This window comes from Xyrauchen texanus, chromosome 35, assembly GCF_025860055.1.
Source record: "Xyrauchen texanus isolate HMW12.3.18 chromosome 35, RBS_HiC_50CHRs, whole genome shotgun sequence".
Taxonomy (NCBI): Eukaryota; Metazoa; Chordata; class Actinopteri; order Cypriniformes; family Catostomidae; genus Xyrauchen; species Xyrauchen texanus.
Genome location: NC_068310.1, coordinates 3,437,477 through 3,464,010, shown reverse-complemented (window position 1 = coordinate 3,464,010; position 26,534 = coordinate 3,437,477). Strand labels below are relative to the sequence as shown.

Below are 26,534 nucleotides of genomic sequence, written 5' to 3'. Positions count from 1 at the left end.
CACATGCAATGTTGTTACATTGTAACACACACACAACATTAGGCGAGAGAAATAGCAGGCCTATATGTATGCATTTACCTTTTATCAAAGTGGGTGTATATCCCCACCAGGATGTCTTCCACTGGTACCTGGGTTGCTCTGATGCCACAGCCAGTGGCCAGCTGTACCAGGTGGCAGATGCAGCCAAGGTCCTGGACGTGGGGCTGGCTGGTCTTCAGTCTGCTGATTACCGAGTTATGGCGGCCTTTCATAACACTCGCATTATCAGAGTTAAAGGCAATCAGGTTATCCCATGGGATGCCGCTTTCTATTGGAAACAGGGAAAAAATGCCACAAAACGTCTCAGACAAAATGTAAGGTTGTAATTAAATGCAATCTACTAAACATGTCAACAACACAGTGCAGTTCCCCTTACCTTAATGCTTCACTAAGCTTTTCATACAGATTTTCTGCATTTCCTACATTACATATAGGCATCTCCAGGAATCTTGTAGCGACCTGCAGAGTGGCCTCATCGTAGAGTCTAGTCAGGATGATGAATTCTTTTGTCTGTTTTTATGTTGTTTGATTCGTCGCACATCAGTGAAAAGGGCTGAGATCGGCATGTTTTGACCAACTTGTCCTCTAGTTCTGCTGCTATGGCACCTGTTGAGTGTCCAGTAATTAGCTAGTAAGTTAGCCTACAACATGCATGCCATGGGTTAATGCTCAAATGTTAGAATATTCAAACACATTTCAGACCCATTTTATACAGTTTTAGCAAACGTACAGTAGCCCAGCAGTAAGAAAGATAGGTAGCTATATGGCTAGCTAACCTACCTTTGATGATTTGAGTAGCATTAGTTTTTCCCGTTGAGTATTTTCGTACAATAGCAGAGTCCGGGAACATGTCAACTACACACTTGAAGCCGTCGTGGAAGGAGAAAGGAATGTTGTTTTTGGCACACAGCATTGCCATTTTACCTCTGCACATGTGACCTGGTCTGCCTCGGTGGCATTCCTCGTCACGAATGCTGACATCGCCTGGGCATGTTTTTGTGCCTCTAGCCCGTGCTTGTGCTTGGCGGATTTCTCGTGCTGACATACATCATTCCTTCCCCAGTGTGAGATGCTAAAGTCGCAGTTACAAAACGCGTGACTGTCCCCCACCCTGCTCCTCTTCAGAAAATTAAATTCGCTGTCCCATTGATCGCGGTATTTACATGAGGTTTGGAATGACTTCCGTCTCTGTCGTAGCGTCCATCATCAGTCTCTGTTTTTTTTCTCTTTTTATGATATAGTGAAGGCACACTATATCATATTTCTTAAGCTTTAGGAGAGAAATAACCTTAATTTTATGGGGTGCCCCGATCCATTCACATTCCACATGGAAAGAGACAATCCACTCATTAACATTTGAGTTAAGAAAAAAATAGATTGCGTAGTCAAAAACAAGATGATTATAAAAGATCGCATTCCAACATTAGTGCAACAATCAAACCTGAACATCCCCCAGAACAAAACAAACCAAATCCACCTTGGTCACTCTCCGATGACTCCAGATAATCAATCCGTTTCGCGACATCCCTCACTATTGTAACCACATCAGAGAACTTCACCTCCATGGCAGTGATCAATCGATGTTTCACAGGAAGATCCTCCAAGTCAGCAATGACCTTCATCAGCATTGCAGAAATATTCAGCATCTCTCGCACCTCCCCGACTAAGTTGATTCCCAGGCTGGCAGCCTGCTCAGGGGCATCAGCTTGGGCACGTAAGGATTATGTCAATAAAAGTATTCAAACTAGCGAAGTGCGCAGAGCTCGCAGTTCACACGTCCGATCCTCGCATGGTGCCACGTGATTCCCCTTTTGACAGAATGATAAGTTCAGCAGAATGCCAAGGATGACTGAAATAATACTGCGTGTGCGCAGACAACATTTGACTATAAAAGGTCTCCATTGCATACACACACATATACATACATATACACACACACACCCCTCTCATTTCCAGTGAATGGAAAGAGAAACTGTGTCAAGCTGACGCCATGGGACACTTATCATGGTCATGATTTCTGATGCCCTATAAAATCAAGCCAATTTATTGGCTAATAGCGCTTAAGTGACACCCAATAAGGAGCTACCTAATGGATTCCTTAAGCGCTCACAGCCATCCTATTAGATTTTCTGCAAAAAGCACAAGCCTGTGCAGTAGATAGGGAGTATTGCCAGCTATGAATAAGCGGTCCATCACATTAAACCAATCAGGTCAGAGTAAACTGGTCAATGAAAACCAAATATGATAGTTACTGGTAGACATGCCTTCCCCCTTGCTTGCAAGACTGAGACAGTTGTGCCAAAAAAGTGTGAGATCAACAAAAGGGAAGATGTACATTGTATCATTTCTTGAAAATATTTTTCACTGTAAAAGGCATATACACTTTTTCAATAGGTTATTTATTTTTTTACACATACAAAGTGGCCAGTCCATTTAGCGGTCATGACACCCTTTCTTTGCTTTAATATTGCTAATTGCAAGTTTGCAATGTTTTTGGCCATGTTTAGGCAAAGTCAAAAGTTTAAGCATTTAAAAAAAAAAAAAAAAAAAAAACAACAACAGATCAAATAAAATAATTGTGTTGATTTGTTAAATGATTTATGAAAAGCAATAAAATACTGCAAAACAATTTTCTTCCTCTTGCACCTTGACTTAAATTTTACACAACATTCTATGCACATGCAAAACATTTCAGCTTGCAAATGTATTTACACGTTCACAAATCTTACTCTTGAGCATGCATCTTTTTGCCATTAAATTCTTTACATGGAATGGTTTATCTATGATTTAATGAATAGGCTCCATTGTGTGAATATAAAGGTTTGACCTCTAAATGTGCAAAGTAAACAAAGGCTCAGAAAAGTGAAATGCTTTTGTCTGGTGTGACCTGAAAAAAAGTTCAGAAATGAACCCCATTGAACACCTTTGGGATGAACAGATATGCGGACAGTGAGCCAGACCTAAATCACCCAACATCACCTCAATGCTGGTGCATCTGAATGGGATAATCAAAGCAATGTTCCAACATCAAGTGGAAACCTGAACAAAAAGAGTGAAAGCTCTTATAGCAGCAAATGGTGCACCAATACTCCATACAAAATTTCATAAATTACATGCACAGCAAGCACAATTGGTTTGTGATGTTTGGCCAATTAATATATTCTACTTCTAATCTCCTCCTGTTTGAATATACTTGAATATTTTGTTACCGTTTTCAAAACATTTGGAGACCATTTTGGATATTCCGCGTAGGGATCTTCCTTTAAACATTTACTAAGTAATTACTTATGGCACTCCATTTAGATCCAAGTGAACAGCATTTACAAGAGATTTTCTTTTAATAAAAATGTTCAGCACATTTATTTAATAATTCAAGTTCATAATTTAAAATCTTAAAATTGACTTGCAGAACGGTGAAAACCAAAAACGTGTTTAGAACGAACATAATGCCAGATTATGAACAACCAACCCAACAATCAAAAAAACATACACAACTGATAAATATATGAATACATTAACAAAAAGAGAGATGAAAATACTGGGTGATCATATCTCCTGCGAGTCTTTGATGGGACAGGTGGACAGTACTGAGTCGCATGTCTTTATTAAGATCTTCTGGCAGCCCACACAGATGTCCTGACTGTACCAGTCTCTCATAGCAAGACTGTGCACAGACTTTGAGTTAGACCCGCAAGACACCAGAACCAGAGGAATCCTGCGGCATAAAATACATGTATTATATTGTCCAAGAGGCCATTTTACAACATGTTTAATTTGTGTCGTCTACTTACCAGGCTGAGTCCCAGGACCAGCGTTCATTCCAGAAGTTTCTCTGGCTTTGCTCACCATCTTTCATTACAATTTGCTTGAAGAAGCTCAGCGGAAGGTTTACGCAGCACTTGGAGGGCAAACGCATCTTTGTTGTAGAGATCAGAGGCAAATTAAAATCAACAAACATCATCTACGACAAGGCATAGGTTCAAGAAACTCAAAACGTACCTCTACACAACAGCCAGGACAAATAACCCTGGGGGGGGAGAAAGAAAGAGAAAAAGAAAGAGAGAGAGAGAGAGAGAGAGAGAGAAGAGCAAACAGCATAATGTTAAATGCTAGCAAGTTAAATCATTAACAGACTCAAATAAATAAATGATCTCACCTTCTACACAGAGAGCAGATGTTATGCCATGTGAAATAAAGGCTTCTCGCCGCACAACATGAACAAACCTATAAAAAAAAAAAAAAAAAGTAAAAAAAAAAATTTAGGCTACAATTTGGGCAATGTAATTCATGGATTTGAGAAATGTGCCAGTTCTCACCCGACAGTCGCTATATACATCACATGACATGTCCTTCGCATCTCCTTCGTAAGAACTGTTCTTTTTCATGACGTCAACAATCGTGGTAAGAACAGACCCTTTCTTGGTGCTCTTAACCATTGAACGGAAAAGGTTAAATCGTAGAAGATTCAGATGTAAAAGGTGCACCATGTATTTTTGGGTTTAGAATAATGTCCAAAACGACTGTCATATCGGCCATTAAAACAGAGTCTTCATCCAGTGCAAGTGTACAACATTTCAAACATTTGTCAAATCCTACACATTGTTTAGGGGTACATTTAGCAAGAGATATTACTTGGTGCAACTTTAAACTTGATCATCATGAAAACATAATTCCCCATAAAACATCTGCAGAACGTCATGACGCACCACTTTAAAGAGATCCTTGTTGCTAGCAAACGATCTGGTCCGACGCTTGCCTGTGCAGACACTGAAGTCTAAAGGGATTTTAATGAACAAAATCATTTTAAGAAATATTCATTTGGATGAATCTCACAATTTTTCAAAATCATTTCATAAAAACAGAAAATCTTTTAGGACCATTCAGACTCGTCGCATTGAGACATTAACATTTTCCCTGCAAATAATCAATGCACCTGGATGTTTTACTTGCAAAGTGAGAATCACCTTTTGAGAATAAAATAAAAAAAACTTTGAAAGTTAAAATATGAATTCATTTAATATTGCAAAAACAATTTGAATAAAAGTGGTGGTTCCATCCATTCAGAAATTGGTGCAAAATAGAAATGAAGGAAGCTGAAGCCACTAGTCATGTTTCATCCAAGTTACAAATTAAATTTATGCACAAAAGTGAAATGACAAAAAATTTTTGCTGTATAAAGTGGCATTTCCATCCAATGTTTTTGGAGAACGCAGCTGGGAACATTGGTGCAAAATAGAAATGGAAACATGACAAGTGGCTTCAGTTTCCAAAGTAACAAATTTAATTTATCTGCAATATCGAAATATGACAAAACAATTTGCGAATAAAGCGCAGTTTCAATCCAATGTGGTTAATGGAACAAAATTGGCAAAATTGTAGCAAAGTTGAAGCCACTGTGACTAACTTATTGCAATTAATTGTGGTTTAGTGCACACAGAAAAACTTTGCTAATGTTGCTTGTTTCCTCATGACTGGGAGTGAAAGCATCTACAATTATTTTGATGACCGGCTCCATGTCTGGCGTTTCAGAATAACCAGTGCTTTTCTCATTTGATTTTGAGATGAAATGTGACGCATTCTTTTCAGGTTTTGTGAGATTCACCAATTTAAAAGTAGTTAAAGCAGCAATACATACATTTCATATCTGTAGTGTCATTCATCTTGCCTGTTAAGCTGGCATCTTGCCGAGGAATTCCTGAACCTTCAGTTTCCTGCACAATGGGAAAAAGGCTTGCTTTATGAAACTATAAATTGCAAGTCTGTAATTGTATGTGTGCTGCAACAAATGTAGAGAATGCATACTTCAGAAGGCATCCTGTGCTCAACTGACTTCGGATGAAAACAATCTTCAGTTCCTTCAGTATTGGTCAAACTGTCTGCTGTGTTTTGATATCAGGATTGTTAGCGATTATTCAAGGGACACAAATTTATTTAGCAAAAGTTAAAAATTGGACCAGAGTTTTGTACAAAAAGGCTTCTGTACATTTACCGGTTGGCCCCCTGTTGTGTGACGAAAGTCGTTTGCAGTGGTTGGTCGAGCGAATCTCCTGCATTAGCAGCTCGTGCGGACAGCTCTGCTCTTTGGGCTTTAGTCCCATTTTACGCTCCGACACCTGAGGACCCAGAGGTAAAGAATTAAACTTTATATTAAAAGCAATGTTCTTTAAGATATCTGTTTGCACCATGCCCTAACAAGTGATAAGCAATCTGTTGGTCCATGTGAAAATGCGGCAGGTTAATGCAATCTCAGCCAATCAGTACATAATTAGCATTTAAATGTACTGTTATGTGTAGCAGGATTTTGGACCAATGAGATCTCAATTGGCAGGGCTACCCAGCACAACACTGCAGAAATGGAGCACAACAGTCTGGTTCAAGTATAATATATATATAAATAAAAATCCCATTCAATTTCTCCATCGGTGTACTGATTTTTAACAATAGTTTATAAACTTCTAAACTATAATGGTATCATGAGCTCAGAGGATGTCAAATCAAAAAGGTATGTGCTTCACAACAGAGCTCTGCAGCAACCACCTGCTTCCATGATGCAATCCAGTCGCTCTCCCTACATTCTTAAAATATTTCTGTATATGTACATTTATAATAAACCTAAAATATCTTTCTATATACATTTTTTTTATTCGATTACATAATTCACATTGTTTTATGCCATTTATGCCATTCATTCCCTCATTAAAGGGAAAGGTCTTTGATTTACGTCCAAATTTCAAATACAGTTTTGTTTCAGATTTATGTTTGTAGTGCGATTCACAAAGCTGGTTGGTTTGGCTTACAGCTCTTATGAAGTCCTAAATGAAATTCCAATTGAAAAAAATGGGTAAAAATATTTAACGAATAATGTGAACCAAAACAGAAGTAGAAACGGAATAGAAACCAAGCAATAGACAAACTATGTTGTCACTCGTCATAGTTTGTTGGGACAAAAAAAAACAAATGTACATGGCAAAGATCGCTTTTACAGTATGGTTTATCGTTTTACACTTTAATTGGTTAGGACACACTGTTAATTGTCTGATCTGCTCAAATTTCTCTTAGACCCAAAACATAATAGTACATAAAAATCGAGCAGCTGAAGCGTTTAAGTTAAACTGTCATCTTAAAGCAAGATACCTCAATCAACTGGTTTTAATGAAACCAACATTTAAAAAGGCAACTATAAATCACCCCCCTTGAGATTTGTTACAGCCAAAGTAATGCAACACTGCACACTTGTAATTCATTTGTTGAGTATGTGTGTAAAGCACAGTATTTTTCTGGTCTTCAAGTCAACATAAAATGGCATAAGCAACCCCTTTTACTTGTAGAATTTTAAGAAAAAAAAAAAAAAAAAAACACAGCGGGGACTTCATCCATTAGGAATAGTGTCATGAATTGAACTATGATGAACATGAGTTCCTCTCACTGGTCGTAGTTTCGGACGCGAGCGGATATATTCTAGTAGAGTCTGGTGAGGGTCTTGTGTTCTTTGCTCATTTCTAGTGGCCTGTTAACATAAGACAATGGCTGAAATTAAATTAAACTTCTGTCCAAGTATTTACAATCTTAAAATATGACCACAGATTATACTGCATTGAAATGAAAAGCACTGATATTTAAAATGAGGAAACACACAGTATAACTGAATACACACCTGAACATTACGCAATGTGTATCGCCTACACTTAATGTCCTGCAGAAGCTGGTTAAATGGAGGAGTGTCCATTGGCAGTGGACCTTTATTTGCATTTGGGCTCTTTCCTGATGGCCGCAACACTACACCCCTGCTCAACTCCTTCACTAAATCTTGCCATGGAGATACCTAGAATCTCATCAAAACAAAGCAGGTAAATCAAGTGATTTTTTTAAAGCAATTAATTTAACAATGAGCAAAAAAAAAAAAAAAAAAAAAGAAAAACCACCCTTCGTGAAAATATCAATGCAAAATAATCTTCATTACAAGTTTAACATGATTTATTCAAACTATACATTTTATTCCTTTTGAGGTGTTTTTAATAAAAATAAAATAAGCCAGTCATTTCTTTGAGACAGTGCATTCATAAAGTATTCAGCCCCTTCTTTTCACTTTTTTTGTTACAGCCTAATGAGAAATGTAATTTAATTCCCCCCCCACATCAATCGACACTCCATACCCCATAATGACAAAGCAAACCAGATTTCTATTGAAAAGAAAAAAAAAAAATTGCACATTGACATAAGTATTCACACCCTTTGCTATGACACTTGAAATTTAGATCAGGTACATGCCATTTCTCTGGATTATCTTTGAGATGTTTCTACACTTTGATTGGAGTCCACCTGTGGCAAATTCAATTTATTGTACATGACTTGGAAAGGCGCACATGCACACGTCTATATAAAAAAAAGGTCTCACAGCTAAAAATGGATTTCAGAGCAAAAACCAAGCCATGAGGTCAAAAGGAACCGCCTGCAGACTTCAGAGACAGGATTGTTTCAAGGCTACACATTTTGTTTGGGCTGCATTGAAGAGTCCCACAGTGGCTTCCATAATTCTTGAATGGAAGAACCAGGAATCAGCAATAAGGGGATAAGGGCCTTGGTAAGAGAGGTGAAAGAACCTGATGGTCATTCTGGTTGAGCTCCAGAGATCATGTGTGAAAATGGGAGAAACTTGCAGAAGGACAACCATCACTGCAACACTCCACTGATCTGGGCTTTTTGGCAGAGTGGCCAGACGGAAGCCTTTCCTCAGTGCAAGACACACGAAACATGGAATTTGCAAAAAAGCACCTGAAGGACTCCGACTGTGAGAAACAAGATTCTCTTGTCTGATGAAACGAAGATTGAACCTCAATTCCAAGAATCATGTCCGGAGGAACCCAGGCACTGCTCATCACCTATGCAATACCATCCCAACAGTAAAGCATGGTGGTTGTAGCATCATCCAGCCAACAGCCAAGACAATGCAAGAGTTGCTTAGGGACAACTCTGTGAATGTCCTCGACTGGCCCTGCCAAAGCCCGGACATGAACACAATCAAACATCTCTGGAGAGACCTGAAAATGGATGTCCACCGACAGTCCCCATCCAACCTGACAGAGCTTGAGAGGATCGGCACAAAATCCCCAAATCCAGGTGTGCAAAGCTGTTCACATCATACCCAAAAAGACTTGAGGCTGTAATCACTGCCAAAGGTGCTTCAATGAAGTATGGAGTTAAGGATCTGAATACTTGCAGTGCATCCAGAAAGTATTCACAGCACTTCACTTTTTCCACATTTTGTTGTTATAGCCTTATTCCAAAATTGATTAAATTCATTATTTTCCTCAATTCTACAAACAATACCCCATAATGACAACTTGAAAGAAGTTTGTTTGACATCTTTGCAAATTCATAAAAAATAAATAAAAAAACATGTACATAAGTATTCACAGCCTCAATATTGAGCTCAGCTGGATCCTGTTTCCACTGACCATCCTTGATGTTGCTACAACTTGATTGGAGTCCACCTGTGGTAAATTCAGTTGATTGGACATGATTTGGAAGGACCTTAGTCAGGGAGGTGACCAAGAACCCGATGGTCTCTGACAGAGCTCCAGCGTTTCTCTGAGGAGAAACTTCCAGAAGAACAATTATCTTCAGCACTCCACCAATCAGGCCTGTATGGTAGAGTGGCCAGATGGAAGCCACTCCTCAGTAAAAGGCACATGACAGCTGGTCTGATGAAACAAAGATTGAACTCTTTGGACTGAATGGCAAGTGTCATGTCTGGAGGAAACCAGGCACCGCTCATCACCTGGCAAATACCATCCTTGCAGTGAAGCATGATGGTGGCAGCATCATGCTGTGGGGATGTTTTTCAGTGGCAGGATCGAGGGAAAGATGAATGCAGCAAAGTACAGAGACATCCTTGATGAAAACCTGCTCCCGAGCGCTCTGGACCTCAGACTGGGGTGAAGGTTCATCTTCCAACAGGACAACGCCCCCAAGCACACAGCCAAGATAACAAAGGAGTGGCTACGGGACAACTCTGTGAATGTCCTCGAGTGGCCCTGCCAAAGCCCGGACATGAACACAATCAAACAGCTTGAGAGGTCCTGCAAAGAAGAACGGGAGAAACTGCCCAAAAAAAAAAGGTGTGCCAAGCTTGTAGCATCATACAAAGACTTGAGGCTGTAATTGGTGCCAAAGGTGCTTAAAAAAAAAAAAAAAAGATTTCAAACAAAACTTTTCACGTTGTCATTATGGGGTATTGGTTGTAAAATATTTAGGAAAATAATGAATTTAAACAATTTTGGAACAAGGCTGTAACATAAAATGTGGAAAAAGTGAAGCACTGTGAATACTTTCTGGATGCACTGCATGTCAGTGTGATTTCAGTTTTTACTTTAATAAATTTGCAATGATCAAAAATCTGTTTTTTGATCGGTCATTATGGGGTATGGAGTGTAGATTGATGTGAAAAATTATTTCAAGCATTTTAACATAAGGTTGCAAAATAACAAAATGTGAAATATTAAGGAGTCAGAATACTTTCTGAATGCACTGTATATTAACCAATTTTACTTTAAGTGATGCTTACCCAATTTTTTGTCACTGCTGCAACCAGTTTGGTCTCCGATTCCAATATGAGTTTCTGCAGACTCTGAGATATTTTCATATACAGTTGATATAAAAAGTCACACCCTTATGAACTTGCAGGTTTTTAAAATGTAAAAAGACAGAAATAACAATGTAAATCTCAGTCTTTTTCCAATGTGATCTTCAGAGAAATGAAAATCCAGAGGTTTTTTTTTGCGCATAAGATTGCATAAGTCTCCACACCCTTTTATCATGGGGTCTCTAGCTATTTCACAGTTAACCAAATCACATTCTAAATCATGCCTGTAGGTAAATAGCATACACCTGCCATCAATGAAAGTGATTGATTCAACCCAGATTAATGTCAGCTGTTGCGATAAGATTTGATTGAATGCTTGGGGATGCATCCTACTGGGAGAGCCATGGTCCACAAAAAGTTGCCAAAGAAACAGAGCTAATTGTTGAAAAGTACCAATCGAAGTCCCTGGATGTACATTCTGCACATGTCTAGGCTATGGGGTGGCAAAACAGAAACCTCTTACAGAAAGGAACATCCAAGCCTGTCTATATTATGCCAAATGTTTCATTCAGTCACCCCAAACCATGTGGGAAAATGTGCTATACTTGTCAGCCTAAATTGTAAAAGATATGTTTGTTGCAAAACCAATAAAGCTCATCATCCAAGGAACACCATACCCACTTTGAAGCATGGTGGTAGCAATCACACTACCATGAGAACCTAGCGCATTGAGATTCCAAATTACAGATGTAAAGTCTGACATTTTTGCGATTACTTCAGTCTTTCGATTTGAAAAAAATAAATAAAAATGCAAATACTACAGAGCCCCTTAAAAAGGACAGGGAGTGCTTTTTTTGAAATGGTTTCACCACAAATACCAGGCTAAACAGGGTACTTGTAGAAAAACCATGGTAACCACGAGTCCCTTTCAAGTCGGTCACTTCAACTCAGTGTCCATATCTGACACTATGGGGAGCTCCTCGTAGGAATGACAATCACTGAACACTCTTAAAAGAATCAGGCCAATCTCATTGGCAGATTGTGCTTGGTGCTCCACCCCTTACGTGCAAGTCATCGCTGGCATATAAACCAGGGTCATGAGATCTCGTCTCCGAACCAAATACAGCATGCCTAGTCTTTTGTACTTGTACAATTCCCTCCATTTCTAAAACTCCCTGCCAGAAACATGGTTTCCTTTTATTTTCATTGAAAAATGCACACAATAGAACAAGAGTTGTTGCTTAACAGTTTTCCAAATGGAGTTTTGCTGGTGTTTTCCACCATGCAAGTGATATATCCCTCTGATATTGCCTCACTACGGATTTATCGCTGTTAAGGAACCGAAAGATGTACTCACCTCTCTGAGTTGCGGGGAGGAGAGCCAAGTGAGAACAGCCTCTGAAGCCAAAATGCAGGTTCTGGCCCAGGGTGGTCAAGAAACTACAGATCGAATGGCCCACTTTTGATGAGCAGAGCATTCTTAACTCAACGTGCGGTTCATATGGAGCAGGTGCAACTGTGTCCTGCCGTCTGGTGCCATTCTTTCCCAAGCTGCATGACCAGCTGCTCAAGACATGGCATGCTCCCTACTCCGTGAGAATGCATGTCTCTGGTGCAGCGGCCTTTACGACAGTTGACCACACCATGCTTGAGACTTTCGAAGAGACAGTTGTGGCCCACTTGTGCCCCTCCTCTTCTACACTGGAATGAAAATCTAAGCAGTTATGCTACAGCCTTATTCCAAAATTGATTAAATTAATAAATTTTCCTCAATTCTACAAACAATACCCCATAACGACAACATGAAATAAGTTTGTTTGAAATCTTTGCAAATTTATTAAAAATCACATGTACATAAGTATTCACAGCCTTGGCTCCAATTACAGCCTCAAGTGTTTGAGTATGATGCTACAAGCTAGACACACCTATTTTTGGGCAGTTTCTCCCATTCTTCTTTGCAAGACCTCTCAAGCTCCATCAGGTTGGATGGGGAGCGTCGGTGCACAGCCATTTTCAGATCTCTCCAGAGATGTTCAATGGGGTTCAAGTCTGGGCTCTGGCTGGGCCACTAAAGGACATTCATAGAGTGGTCCCGTAGCCACTCCTTTGTTATCTTGGCTGTGTGCTTGGGGTCGTTCTCCTGTTGGAAGATGAACCTTTGCCCCAGTCTGAGGTCCAGAGCGCTCTGGAGCAGGTTTTCATCAAGGATGTCTCTGTACATTGCTGCACTCATCTTTTCCTCGATCCTGACTAGTCTCACAGTTCCTCCTGAAAAACATACCCACAGCATGATGCTGCCACCACCATGCTTCACTGTAGGGATGGTATTGGCAAAGTGAGGAGCAGTGCCTGGTTTCCTCTAGACATGACGCTTGCCATTCAGGCCGAAGGGTTCAATATTATTTTTTTTCCATCAGACCAGAGAATTTAGTTTCTCATCGTCCGAGAGTCCTTCAGGTGCCTTTTGGCAAACTCCAGGCAGGGCAGTCATGTGCCTTTTACTGAGGAGTGGCTTACGTCTGGCCACTCTACCATATAGGCCTGATTGTTGGAGTGCTGCAGAGATGGTTGTTCTTCTGGAAGGTTCTCCTCGCTCCACAGAGAAACGCTGAAGCTCAGTCAGAGTGACCATCGGGTTCTTGGTCACCTCCCTGACTAAGGCCCTTCACCCCCGATCAATCAGTTTGGCCGGGCGGCCAGCTTTAGAAAGAGTCCTGGTGGTTCCCAACTTCTATTTATATATGGAGGCCTCTGTACTCATTGAGACCTTCAATGCTGCAGACATTTTTCTGTACCCTTCCCCAGATCTGTGCCTCGATACAATCCAATCTCGGAGGTCTACAGACAATTCCTTTGATGTCATGGCTTGATTTGTGCTCTGACATGCACTGTTAACTGTGGGACCTTATATAGACAGGTGTGTGTCTTTCCAAATCATGTCCAATCAACTGAATTTACCACAGGTGGACTCCAATCAAGTTGTAGAAACATCAAGGATGATCAGTGGAAACAGGATGCAGCTGAGCTCAATTTTGAGTGTCATGGCAAAGGCTGTGAATACTTTAAAAAAAAAAATAAAATGTACATTTGTAATGAATTTGCAAAGATTTCAAAACAAACTTCTTTCAAGTTGTCATTATGAATTTAATCCATTTTGGAATAAGGCCATAACATAACAAAATGTGGAAAAAGTGAAGCTTTGAGAATACTTTCCGGATGCACTGTATATGTCTGCTTTCGCGAATAAGGCTTAAGCTGCAGCTGGCCTGGCTGGTTCGGCTTTGCAAGCATGTTAGTTAATTTCCTTATTGGGGACCAAACTCTACTTGTGAGTGTTGACCGACAAACACTCACAAGCTAGTGTCCAGTGTTTGACAAGCCTCAAGCCGGGTATAGCCTTTGCAACAACTGCAATAGTTTCTGCTGGGATTGGGGTTTATGGCTGCGGTGTCCGCTCTGGGTTTGCTGTGAATGAAGCCTCTCCAATGCTAGGTCAACGAGAGTCCCTTCAAACATTAGCCTAGAGTCCAGTTTTAAAGTTGTCACTACAGATATGCCCAACACAGGCTGGGAATTGTTGTCCAGCCATCAGCTGGACAGGTACATGAACCACGTGGCATATAAATCATTGAGAACTGCTTGCAGTCCTTATAGCTTGTGGAGGTTCAGGCAGACACACAGGGCTTTCCTGTTCTGATCCTCATGGATAACACTGCACCAATGCTGAACCTGGTGTGGCAAATTCTCCTATGAAGGGAGTCTCATCTCCTCTTGATACATGTGTTGCACAGTCCTGGCCACATGAACAGCTGAGTGGATCTACTCCAGTACTCCATGACACAAGCTCTGCTGGTCCGCTTTGTGCAAGATTTGACAGGAAAAGGAAACCAGTTTCTGAAGCTGGCAGAGATGTTAGATGCTCCTTTATGGGAAATTGTACCAAGGAAGGATCTGCTCTCACAAGCTCGAGGCACAATCGGACATCCCCAGCCGGAGCTTTGGAGGCTTTGTTTGGCCCCTGAACGGGTCTCATCTGACATAGTAGGGCTGTCGCAACCAGTGCTAGACAATATACTACAGGAAGCGGTTGTATGGAGGGTTAATGAATTTATCATTTCACAATCCTGTTGGCTAGTGGAATGGTATTACTTCTACAGTCCCTTCCCTTCCTACTGGGTGAAACATTGCACAAAGCTCTACACTGCACAAACCAGGATGACCAGTGTCATTGTTTTACTATTGCCATTTTTGGTTACTTGTGCCCCTCTGCCTTCCTATTTTTAAATAAGAAAGGGATGTTCATTACATTATGCTTTTCAGTATCAGTGCAATCCGATTGAGTAATTAGTAATATGGGTTAGGGTAGGTTTACCTGTGGATTTATTTTAAGGCCTACCTTCAAATTCAGTGCCTCTCTGCTTGACATCATGTGAAAATCAAAAGAAATCAGCCTAGACCTCCACAAGTCTGGTTCATCCTTAGGAGCAATTTCCAAATGTCTGATGGTACCACGTTCATAGGTTCAAACAATAGTACGCAAGTATAAACACCATGGGACTACACAGACATCATACTGTTCCGGAAGGAGACACATTATATCTCCTAGATATGAACGTAGTTTGGTGTGAAAAGTGCAAATCATTCCCGAACAACAGCAAAGAACCTTGTGAAGATGCTGTAAGAAGCTGGTAGACAAGTATCCATATCAAAACAAGTCCTATATTGAAATAATCTGAAAGGCTGCTCAGCAAGTAAGAAGCCACTTCTCCAAAACCACCATAAAAAAGCCAGACTACAGTTTGCAAGTGCACATTGGGGGGGGAAAAATATATTTTTGAAGAAATTTCCTCTGGTCTAATGAAACAAAAATGTAACCATTTGGAAAAAGGGCGAGTGCTTTGCTGCAGCAGGGACTGGTACAATTCACAAAATAGAGGGCATCATGAAGGAAAATGATGTGGATATAACGAAGCAACATCAAGACAACAGCCAGGAAGTTAAAGCTCGGTCACAAATGGGTCTTCCAAATGGACAATGACCCCAAGCATACCTCCAAAGTTGTGGCAAAATGCCTTAAGGCCAGTCAAGGTATTGCCGTTACCTCAATCCGATAGAAAATTTGTGGGCAGAACAGAAGTGTGCAAGCAAGGAGGCCTAAACACTAGACCTGTCTGGATGAATGGACCAAAATTTCAGCAACTTATTGTTAGAACCTTGTGGAAGGCTACCCAAAATGTTTGACCCAAGTTAAACAATTTAAAGGCAATGCTACAAATAATAACAAAGTGTATGTAAAATTCTGGCCCACTGGGAATGTGATGAAAAATAAAAGCTGAAATTATATTATTCTGACATTTCACATTCTTAAAATAGTGATCCTAACTGACCTAAGACAGGGAATGTTTTCTACGATGAAATGTAAGGAATTTAAATGTATTTGGCAAAGGTGCATGTAAACTGACTTCCATCCTTTCAAGGATTTAAGGTTACAGTTGAACGAGATGCATACACTCGCCACGCTACAGATTTATCACGGTTAAGGGACCGAAAGAAGTGTTCTTTCTTCAGACGAAAATGTATGATGAATTGGCAACACGCTCCAGTATATCGCCCGCGATGATGAGCACATAAGGGGCGGAGTGCCAAATGCCATCTACCAATGAGATTGGCCTGATTCTAAAAGGGTTCAGTGATGGCAAAACTGCAAGTATTCCCTCCTTTCTGTGAATCAAGGTTACATCCCTAATTGATATGCTACTACATTACAGTATAGTAAAACCATGGACGTGTCTACAAAACAATGGTGTCACGTCAAGATTCTCGTCTTTGTTACCAATTTCAAAAAGCTTTTTTGTTGATATTATTATATTATAATAATTGAATTATTATTTGACATATTTCTATTTAAGGCCCTGTTTAAATAAATTCCCAAAATATAGGGCTCTCATTGTGGCTCTATGTTAGATGGTACACATTTTCAATGTTAGAAAATCAAATGTAGGATACATGGTATGAGGCCAATTTACAACAAGACCAAGAACGTGTATTAAGCGTTAATAGAAGTCAGATATTCTCACCTCTCTGGATTGTTGAACGATCTGCATATAATGACACAACTCAATGGTGTGCAAGAACAGAGTGGAGCACACACTCTTGTAATGCTGAGCAGCCTGGCTTGGATCATATAGGCGTTCTTTACAAACCTATAAAACAAAAACAATTGACAAGTCAGGTTCAGGCCACATGTTAATTAAAAGCAAACTCATGTTTTCATAAGTTTAATCCAAATGTACATTAACTTCTAGTGACCAACTGTTTCAGTAATTAGACAAAGAATTTTAAATAAGTGATGATTTCAGTACCTGGAGTACATCAGACAGGCTGCAGATGGATTGAAAGCAATTACCAGCAGTATGACTGAGGTTCACTTTGGTCATCTGGCACACCAGGATCTCCAACATCTCATTTAATTCACGCTCGACCTGTGTCTCCAGACCCCAGTCCAGACAGGAGTAGACAAAACGGCCCACAAACTCGACAGCCTATTGACACATTACGGTGGTTGACGCATAGCATATCCATCAACATTGGTGTTAAAATATATGGGTTAGTGCATAGTGTAGGTTTTCACTAGATCATTGCAGATTTTAAATACATGCATTTTAAATGGATTATAGAATGTCACATCACAAGACATGACATTTTCCCAAACGTATTTGATGTGAGCTACCCATTGACAGCTCTGTAGTACAGCCGTGGCCAAAAGTATTGGCAGTGACAAATTTTTCAGCTTCAGTTGTTGGTGCTGATTCAGTTTCTAGATTATTGTGCAGAGTGATCAGATGCATTTTAAATAAATTGCAAAAAGCTTTTAGACGACAAAAAAAATAAAAATAAATAAAAAGACCAGCCAACATCCTTGCACTAATCATATCAGCAGCACCTGGGAAAGTGTGAATGAGTACTAGTCAGGTGAAATCACTCTATCATTCTGATTGGATTAGAAGAGCAGACTGCTTGCTATAAAAGGAGAAGTGCTTCCAATCATGGTGTTCTTGTTAGCAATGGTTACCTCTAAAGAAAGATGTGCAGCCATCATCGCTTTGCATCAAAATTGCTGCAAAAAATATTGCACATGAAAGAACCATTTACCGGATCATCAAGAACTTCAAGGAGAGAGGTTCACCTGCAGTGAAGGCTTCAGGACATCCCAGAGTGTTCAGCAAGCACCAGGACCATCTCCTCCTGAAGAGTCAGCTACAGAATTGTGTCACCACCAGTGCAGAGCTTGCTCAATATTGGCAGCAGGTTGTGTGAGTGCATCTGCATGCACAGTGAGGCAAAGACTTTGACAATGGCCTGGTGTCAAGAAGGGCAGCAAAGAAGCCACTTCTCTCCAAGAAAAACAAGGACAGACCGAAATTCTGCAGGAAGTACAAGGATTGGACAAAAGACATATAGAAAATTGATAGTCCGGAGAAGAAAAGGTGAACACTACCATGAGTCATGTGCCAAAAGTGAAGCATCCTCAGACCATCCATGTGTGGGGTTGCTTTTCATCCAAGGGAGTGAGCTCTCAAAATTCTGCATAAAATCACTGCCATGAATAAATAATGGTATCAAAACATCCTGCAAGAGCAACTTCTCCCAATGATCCAGGAGCAATTTGGTGATGAGCCGTGCATTTTCCACCATGATGAAGCACCATGTCACAAGGCAAGAGTGATAATGAAGTGGGTCGGAGATAAATACATTTAAATTTTGGATCTGTGGCCAGGCAAATCCCCGGATCTTAAATCCCATAGAGAACCTGTAGTCAATCCTCAAAAGGTGAGTGGACAAACAGAAGCCCACAAATTGTGATCAAATCTGAGCACTAATAAGTCAATAATGGACCACCATCAGTCAGGATTGGGCCCAGAAGCTGATATCCAGCATGCCAGAGCGAATTGCAGAGGTTATGAAGAACAAGGGTCAACACTGTAAATATTGACTCTTTGCATAAATTGAGTGTTTTTGCCAATAAAAGCAGTTAAAACTTATGAAACGCTTATTTTTTCCCAGTATACCATAGAAACGTGTGAAAAAAATAAAAAAAATATATAAAAAATACAAATACTGCAGCAGCAAACTTGGCAAAACACAATTTATCACTGCCAATTCTTTTGGCCATGGCTGTATGTGCATGCATACAGTGCAAAAATATTTGCCCCATCCTGATTTCGTCTGTTTGTGTATTTTTCATACCAAATTGTATTAGATCTTCAAACGATATAACAAAAGGTAAATGGAGTAAACTAAATAGTTTACAAATACTTGTCAAACATCTATAAATCACCCATTTGAAAAACTAACAGCCCCCTACAAATTAATACTTGGTTTTGCCAGCTTTAGCGGCAACAACTGCAACCAAATGATACGAATAACTGGAGGTCAGTCTTCACAACGCTGTGGTGGAGTTTTGTCTCACTCTTCTTTGCAGAACTGCTTTAGTTCAGCCACATTGGAGGGTTTGAGCACTGCCCGTTTAAGGTCTTGCCACAGCATCTCAATCAGGTTCAAGTCAAGACTTTGTCTAGGCCACTCCAAAACTTAAATTTAGCTTCTTTTAAGCCACTTAAGGTGGACTTACTCCTATGCTTTGGATCGCTGTCTTGCTGTATAATCCAATTGCACTTAAGCTTCAACTCATGGACTGATGACCGGAATATCTCCCTCAATTATTGTAAGTCACCCTGGACCTAAAGCATCGAATCATCCCCACACCATCACACTACCACCACCACCACCACCCTTGACCATAGGTCTGTTTGATACACGATAGTTGTAGATAATCAAGATGAGGATCATCAAGGTGTGTTTTGTCAATTCAGATGAGCCTTAATGTTCTTCTATGTTAGCAATGGTTTTAGCCTCGCCACTTTTCCATGGATGGCATTTTTTGCCAGTGTCTTTCTGATAGTGGCGTGATGAACAGTGACCTTAATTGATGCAAGAGGCCTGCAGTTCCTTGGATGTTGTCCTTTGCTTTTTGTGACCTCCTGGATGAGTAGTCACTGTGCTCTTAGAAGTTTAGAAGGTCGGACACTTCTGGGAAGGTTCACTACCGTGTCAAGTTCTCCATTTGGAGATAATGGCTCAATGTGGTTCTTTGGAGACCCAGAGCCTTTGAAATGCATCAGTCTGGGAAAGGTTACAAAACTAAAAAAAAAAACACACACAACATACCCTTTTCCTTATTTCAGGAATGGCATAGTGTTCTACAGAGTGACCTTTTAGCCAACTTCATGCAGCTGAAAAAGTTCCATTTAGGTGTTGATTTGATTTAAGAGGGCTGGCAGTAATCTGGCCTGTGTGTGTCTAGTCCGGCTGAACCCCCATTATGAATGCAGTTTCATAGATTTGGGGATTTAGTAATTAAGGGTCAAATACTTTCACACAGGCCCAGTTGGTATTGGATAACTTTCACTTCAATAAATAACATTATCATTTAAAAACTGTATTTTATGTTTTCACAGATTGCCTTTGTTTTATGTTACATTTTAGAAACAATTTAGTATGAGATATATACAAAACAGAAATCAGGATGGGGCAAATCCCTTTCCACAGCACTGTATATGAATAATGCAACATTTTTGATCACGCGTAAAATGAAGTGTTAATTTTGCATGTAAAAATACATTCTAAATATAAAGCTATCCGTTGGTTAATTTCCCAGGAATACTATAAACACCATGTCTCTGTGGCACTACAAAAGTGACTGTTTTGAGACCCATCCAGCAAACACAACAATGACTCAACCAATGGTGTAATATGGGGATGAGACGACAGAAGATGGGGTGTGTATTCAGAAGGCTTTTTGAAAACAAGGTTTATTTTTACAATTCTTTTGGGTAGGGATAGTGGCATAGAAATTACACACTTGTGCTTCAAGACAATAATATCATTGCCTACCTGTTCCTCCGTCTCGATCACAAAACTTTTACCTACAAAAAAAAAAAAAAAAAAAATAAAGTGTAATATATATTATATATATAGCATCCGGAAATTATTCACAGCGCTTTCACTTGTTTCAGCCTTATTCCAAAATTGATTAAATTAATTATATTCCTCAATTGTACAAACAATACCCCAATAATCTGAAATAATTTTTTTTAAATCTTTGCAAATTTATATATACACTCACCTAAAGGATTATTAAGAACACCTGTTCAATTTCTCATTAATGCAATTATCTAATCAACCAATCACATGGCAGTTGCTTCAATGCATTTAGGGGTGTGGTCCTGGTCAAGACAATCTCCTGAACTCCAAACTGAATGTCAGAATGGGAAAGAAAGGTGATTTAAGCAATTTGGAGCGTGGCATGGTTGTTGGTGCCAGACGGGCCGGTCTGAGTATTTCACAATCTGCTCAGTTACTGGGATTTTCACGCACAACCATTTCTAGGGTTTACAAAGAATGGTGTGAAAAGGGAAAAACATCCAGTATCCAGTAAACTTTCAGCACCTTGTTGAATCAATGCCACGTAGAATTAAGGCAGTTCTGAAGGCGAAAGGGGGTCAAACACAGTATTAGTATGGTGTTCCTAATAATCCTTTAGGTGAGTGTATATATAGAAGAAAAAACATGTACAGAAGTATTCACAGCCTTTGCTCAATACTTGAAGCATCTTTAGCACCAATTACAGCCTCAAGTCTTTGATCTTACAAGCTAGGCACACCTATTTTTGGGCAGTTTCTCCCATTTTTCTTTTTTCTCAAGCTCCATCAGGTTTGATGGGAGCATCGGTGCACAGCCATTTTCAGATCTCTCCAGAGAGGTTTAATCAGGTTCAAGTCTGGGCTCTGGCTGGGCCACTCAAGGACATTCACAGAGTTGTCCTGTAGCCACTTTGTTATCTTGGCTGTGTGCTTGGGGTCGTTGTCCTGTTGGAAGATGAACCTTCACCCCAGTCTGAGGTCCAGAGCACTCTGGAGCAGGTTTTCATCAAGGATGTCTCTGTACATTGCTGCATTCAGCTTTCCCTCGATCCTAGTCTCCCAGTTCCTCCTGCTGAAAAACATCCCCACAGCATGATGCTGCTACCACCATGCTTCACTGTAGGGATGGCATTGGCCAGGTGATGAGGTTTCCTCCAGACATGACGCTTGCCATTCAGGCTAAAGAGATCAATATTGGTTTCATCAGACCAGAGAATTGTTTCTCATGGTCTGAGAGTCCTTCAGGTGCCTATTGGCAAACTCCAGGCGGCCTGTCACGTGCCTTTTACAGAGGAGTGGCTTACGTCTGGCCACTCTACCATACAGGCCTGATTGGTGGAGTTCTGCAGAGATGGTTGATCTTCTGGAAGTTTCTCCTCTCTCCACAGAGAAATGCTGGAGCTCTGTCAGAGTGACCATCGGGTTCTTGGTCACCTCCCTGACTAAGGCCCTTCTCCCCTGATCTCCCAGCTCTAGGAAGAGTCCTGGTGGTTCCAAACTTCTTCCATTTACGGATGATGAAGGCCACTGTGCTCATTGGGACCTTCAATGCTGCAGACATTTCTGTACCTCAATACAATCCTGTCTTGGAGGTCTACAGACAATTCCTTGGACTCATGGTTTGGTTTGTGCTCTGACATGCACTGTTAACTGTGGGACCTTATATAGACCGGTGTGTGCCTTTCCATATCATGTCCAATCAACTGAATTTACCACAGGTGGACTCCTATCAAGTTGTAGAAACATCAAGGATGATCAGTGGAAACAGGATGTTTCGTTTTTTTTTTTATTTTTAATAAATTTGCAAAGATTTCAAACAAACTTCTTTCACGTAGTCATTATGGGGTATTGTTAGTAGAAACATGCGTGCGATCGATATATATATATATATATATGCACTTTCATGAAGTTTATTATATTCATGATGACATGGAACATAGACACTAGTTGGCATACCAAATGTAAAATGAAGCACATTACAAAAATAAGCCTTGATTTAAAAATATTCTTTTTCAAATTATTATTGGTAATTGACTGGGCTGTCTGAGGTGATAAATATGGGAAATATTTTAAAAATCTAGCTTAGCAAGATTTTTCTGATGTCAAGTTTGTAGAAATCTTTGTGTCAATGTTGGCTTCACAAATTTGAGAAGTTTAGCTTTTTCCTACATAAATTTTTTTTTTGATTGAATGACTTTACAAATTTTATGTAGTAGATACAAGTATTTTTTTTATTTTATTTTTGCAGATCACATGAATGAGTCACGAATATCAAGTTCTCGGTGTTCCTCTACAGGTGAAACTCGAAAAATTTGAATATCGTGCAAAAGTTCATTAATTTCAGTAATTCAACTAAAAGGTGAAACTAAAAAAAAGGTGGCTGGTGTTGGTCCACTGTGCTTTATTAAGTCTAGAGTCAACGCAGCCGTCTACCAGGACATTTTAGAGCACTTCATGCTTCCTTCAGCAGACAAGCTTTATGGAGATGCTGACTTCATTTTCTAGCAGGACTTGGCACCTGCCCACACTGCCAAAAGTACCAAAACCTGGTTCAATGACCATGGTATTACTGTGCTTGATTGGCCAGCAAACTCGCCTGACCTGAACCCCATAGAGAATCTATGGGGCATTACTAGAGAAAGATGAGAGACATGAGACCAAACAATGCAGAAGAGCTGAAGGCCGCTATTGAAGCATCTTGGTCTTCCATAACACCTCAGCAGTGCCACAGGCTGATAGCATCCATGCCACGCAGCATTGAGGCAGTAATTAATGCAAAGGGGCCCAAACCAAGTACTGAGTACATATGCATGATTATACTTTCAGAGGGCCGACATTTCTGTATTTAAAATCCTTTTTTTTATTGATTTCATGTAATATTCTAATTTTCTGAGATTCTGAATTTGGGGTTTTCATATGCTGTAAGCCATAATCATCAAAATTATATCAAATAAAGGCTTGAAATATCTTACTTTGCTTGTAATGAGTCTATATAATATATTAGTTTCACCTTTTAAGTTGAATTACTGAAATTAATGAACTTTTGCACGATATTCAAATTTTTCGAGTTTCACCTGTATTTGACCTGAACAGAATGTACCATTTCATAAGTGAAAATATTTCACATTTAATGACATGACAATGTTCGATTTTTTTTTCTTCACTTCACTCAGTCATGAGGGTCTAACGGGTCTTCCGTTTGTCATGCGACAACATACATGTTGGTTACATCACAAGACTTTCATTTGGTGGACAGAAGTTTTTTTTTTTTTTTTTAAGTTACCAATTTTTAAAAACAAAATGTTTCACTGCTTATCTTTTAAGAGATGGGGTCCAACGGGGCCAAAAGCACACATTAAGGTAAATACGCGGTTTTTCTGGTCACAAAAAGTATAAAAAAACCAGAACATTTCATTTTATTGACGGATAAAAAAATAAAATAAAAATAGTGAAAAGAAATCATAGAAGGTTGTTTTGATTAAACTCAAGTTTATAAAACAGGTGGCCTTTTAACCCCCACTTAGGTTATATAGTGATATTTATGGGAAAAGTTAAAATTTACATTTGTCAGCAAATGCAAATACTTTTGAGACAGCAATATGCTTTTATGAGCAACAAAAGAAGATGGTTATTTTAAATAACCATTTCAGAAAAGGGTACACCATTTCCTGTTAATTCATTAAATCTTAAGTATTCTAACAAATGAATCTCCATTGTGATCAGATCAGTCAATGCGGACCCACTCTGAACATAAATCCATTCACACACACTTAAGAAAAACAATGTTTTACAAGGGTCTTTAGCCTCTGCAACGGGGCTTTTCACCCCAAATACTATTCTTACACTTATTGGCAGTTATTGAAAAACTCTTATCACCTTCAATAAAACTGAAAAAGTATTGTCAAAAATGATAATTTCAAGAGATAATCAAAAACCAAATAAATTTGCAACATTTAAAAAAAGTTTAGGCACCACATGCAAAGATCTTATGGATCAGAAATATTTTGTGGTGCATATATAGTGACAAACAGGCATTTAGGGAAGTACTTTGGTAGTTTTTAATGCCATTTAGTGTTTTGGGAGAACCCTGTGGAGCCTTTAGCCCCATCACATAATTATATAAAAGATTATTCTGCACTGCTCAGAATGACATTTCTTTTTTCAAGAGCTTTAATTAGACTGATATTAATTTTACGGTCACTGGATGGTTACTTAAAGGTTTTCAAACTGGGCTCTTGGGACCCCTAGGAGGTGCTAGGGTCCGCAGAGAGAGAGAGAGAAAAAGACCCAATTTAACAATATTATTCTTTCATTAAGCATTTTAAAGAGTATAAATACATTTCAATTCAATAAAAAATAAAATAATTCAGGTTTGTACATCTAATATTACTCGAACAGTTGGTATAAAAGATGTGCTCAACTTAATACAAAGTGATATTTTCAAATTGATTTAATATATTTTAATCATTTCATTTTCTTAATTCTCTTTATTAAAAAATAAGTGCCACTTATTTAATTTTACAAACCACACGTTTTTATAATATAACGCTCTCTCACGCAGTATAAAAGGGAATTTATATCTAAAATATAAAGCCCCTTATATATTTTTGAAAAGGGGCCCCTCGTAAGGGGATCATCATTTTTGGGGGTGCTTGGGATCAAAAGTTTGAAAACCCCAGTGACACCACATGACATTTTTGATTAAGTCCCAGAAAAAAATAAATATCAAAATGACTTTGAAATCAAGCATTGAAAAACGTGTTAAATAACAGATGATGGGTTTTCAATTGTTTTGTGTAAACTGAATTTTGAAATGCATTTTTGAATCATTAATAGCTCTGGGTAAAAATGTAGCATAATGTCATTGGCCAGAACTCATTTATGGTTTAGTATGTATTTTAAATACTACTATCAAATAGGAACATTCTGCATTCGATTCAAGTCAACCTCTTTCGTGTCGGGATCCACAGAAACAATTTCGTTCCCGCGGTTGAGAAAAGTAGCCTACATTTCGTGCTCATTTTTAATCCACAGCAAGCACTGCTCCATGATGAAAAGTAAAATACACATTGATCTGGAAGAGTATGCCATTAGATCCTCTGAAATGTATTGTCCCATTAAGTGCACTGTAAAATATAAAGACTTATTTTGTAATCAGGGAGAGTCACAATTATTAGTGTGGTCATGGCAGCTAATTGCTTTGAACCCAGAACATCCTTTAAAAAAAAAAAAAATCTTAAATATTTGGGTCTAAAATGTTAAATCGACATATAACGTTTTTGTAATGCGCTTTATTTACATCAAATGTGCTCCATAATATTCCTACCGAACTTTGTGTTGTTGATCATCCGGAGAGAGATGCTGCCGTCCCTGGAGAACAAAACACCATCGGCCGCAGGTATCACGACAGTTTTCCATTGTTTCTCACTGGAGTGAAGTGATAGTATAGAGCAGAGCTGATAACACAGAGCCCATGCCTGCTCCTCACTCACAGGCTGATCCTGAACCTGCAGTATTTCACTCAAAGACATCTGACCTGAGCTCATCTCCACCATCGCTTCAAAAGCACATGTGCAAATTCAGCCTTTCAAGTCTGTTTAGAGTCAAACACTAAAAGTATATCAAATCCGTCTTGTATAAAAGATTACTTCCACATTGATCAAATACAAATCCCTCCTTCTTTAGTTTTTCCCGTTCCTCTCCGTGATGACGATAATGAAGTGCACCTGAGAACTGGTTCAATTAGATGACGCTGTGTTCTCCTCCACCACTCTAGCGTTGAACAGTCCGAGCATTTTATTTGTCATTTGTGTAATGACTTTAATGGTTAAATTTACTGCTATGTTTTAGATTCATTTTGATTAGTAATATAAAATGTGCAAAATTGTGTGCTATACCCAATGGCATAGCCAAATGAATGAATGACCCAC

General features: G+C 39.3%; 1 protein-coding gene across 1 annotated transcript; it reads right to left on the bottom strand.

The window, feature by feature from the left end:
* Window positions 1-3,585: 3,585 nt before the first annotated feature.
* Window positions 3,586-26,159, bottom strand: zgc:114123 (uncharacterized protein LOC569174 homolog). The gene is made up of 14 exons (XM_052106464.1): window positions 25,931-26,159; window positions 20,576-20,607; window positions 16,984-17,163; window positions 16,699-16,824; window positions 10,604-10,666; window positions 7,694-7,861; window positions 7,466-7,546; window positions 6,029-6,152; window positions 4,734-4,813; window positions 4,356-4,466; window positions 4,196-4,263; window positions 4,039-4,066; window positions 3,831-3,955; window positions 3,586-3,754 (listed from the first exon to the last, which is right to left on the bottom strand). Exons 1-14 carry the CDS (start codon window positions 26,157-26,159, stop codon window positions 3,586-3,588), a joined length of 1,584 nt encoding a protein of 527 aa, XP_051962424.1.
* Window positions 26,160-26,534: the final 375 nt, after the last annotated feature.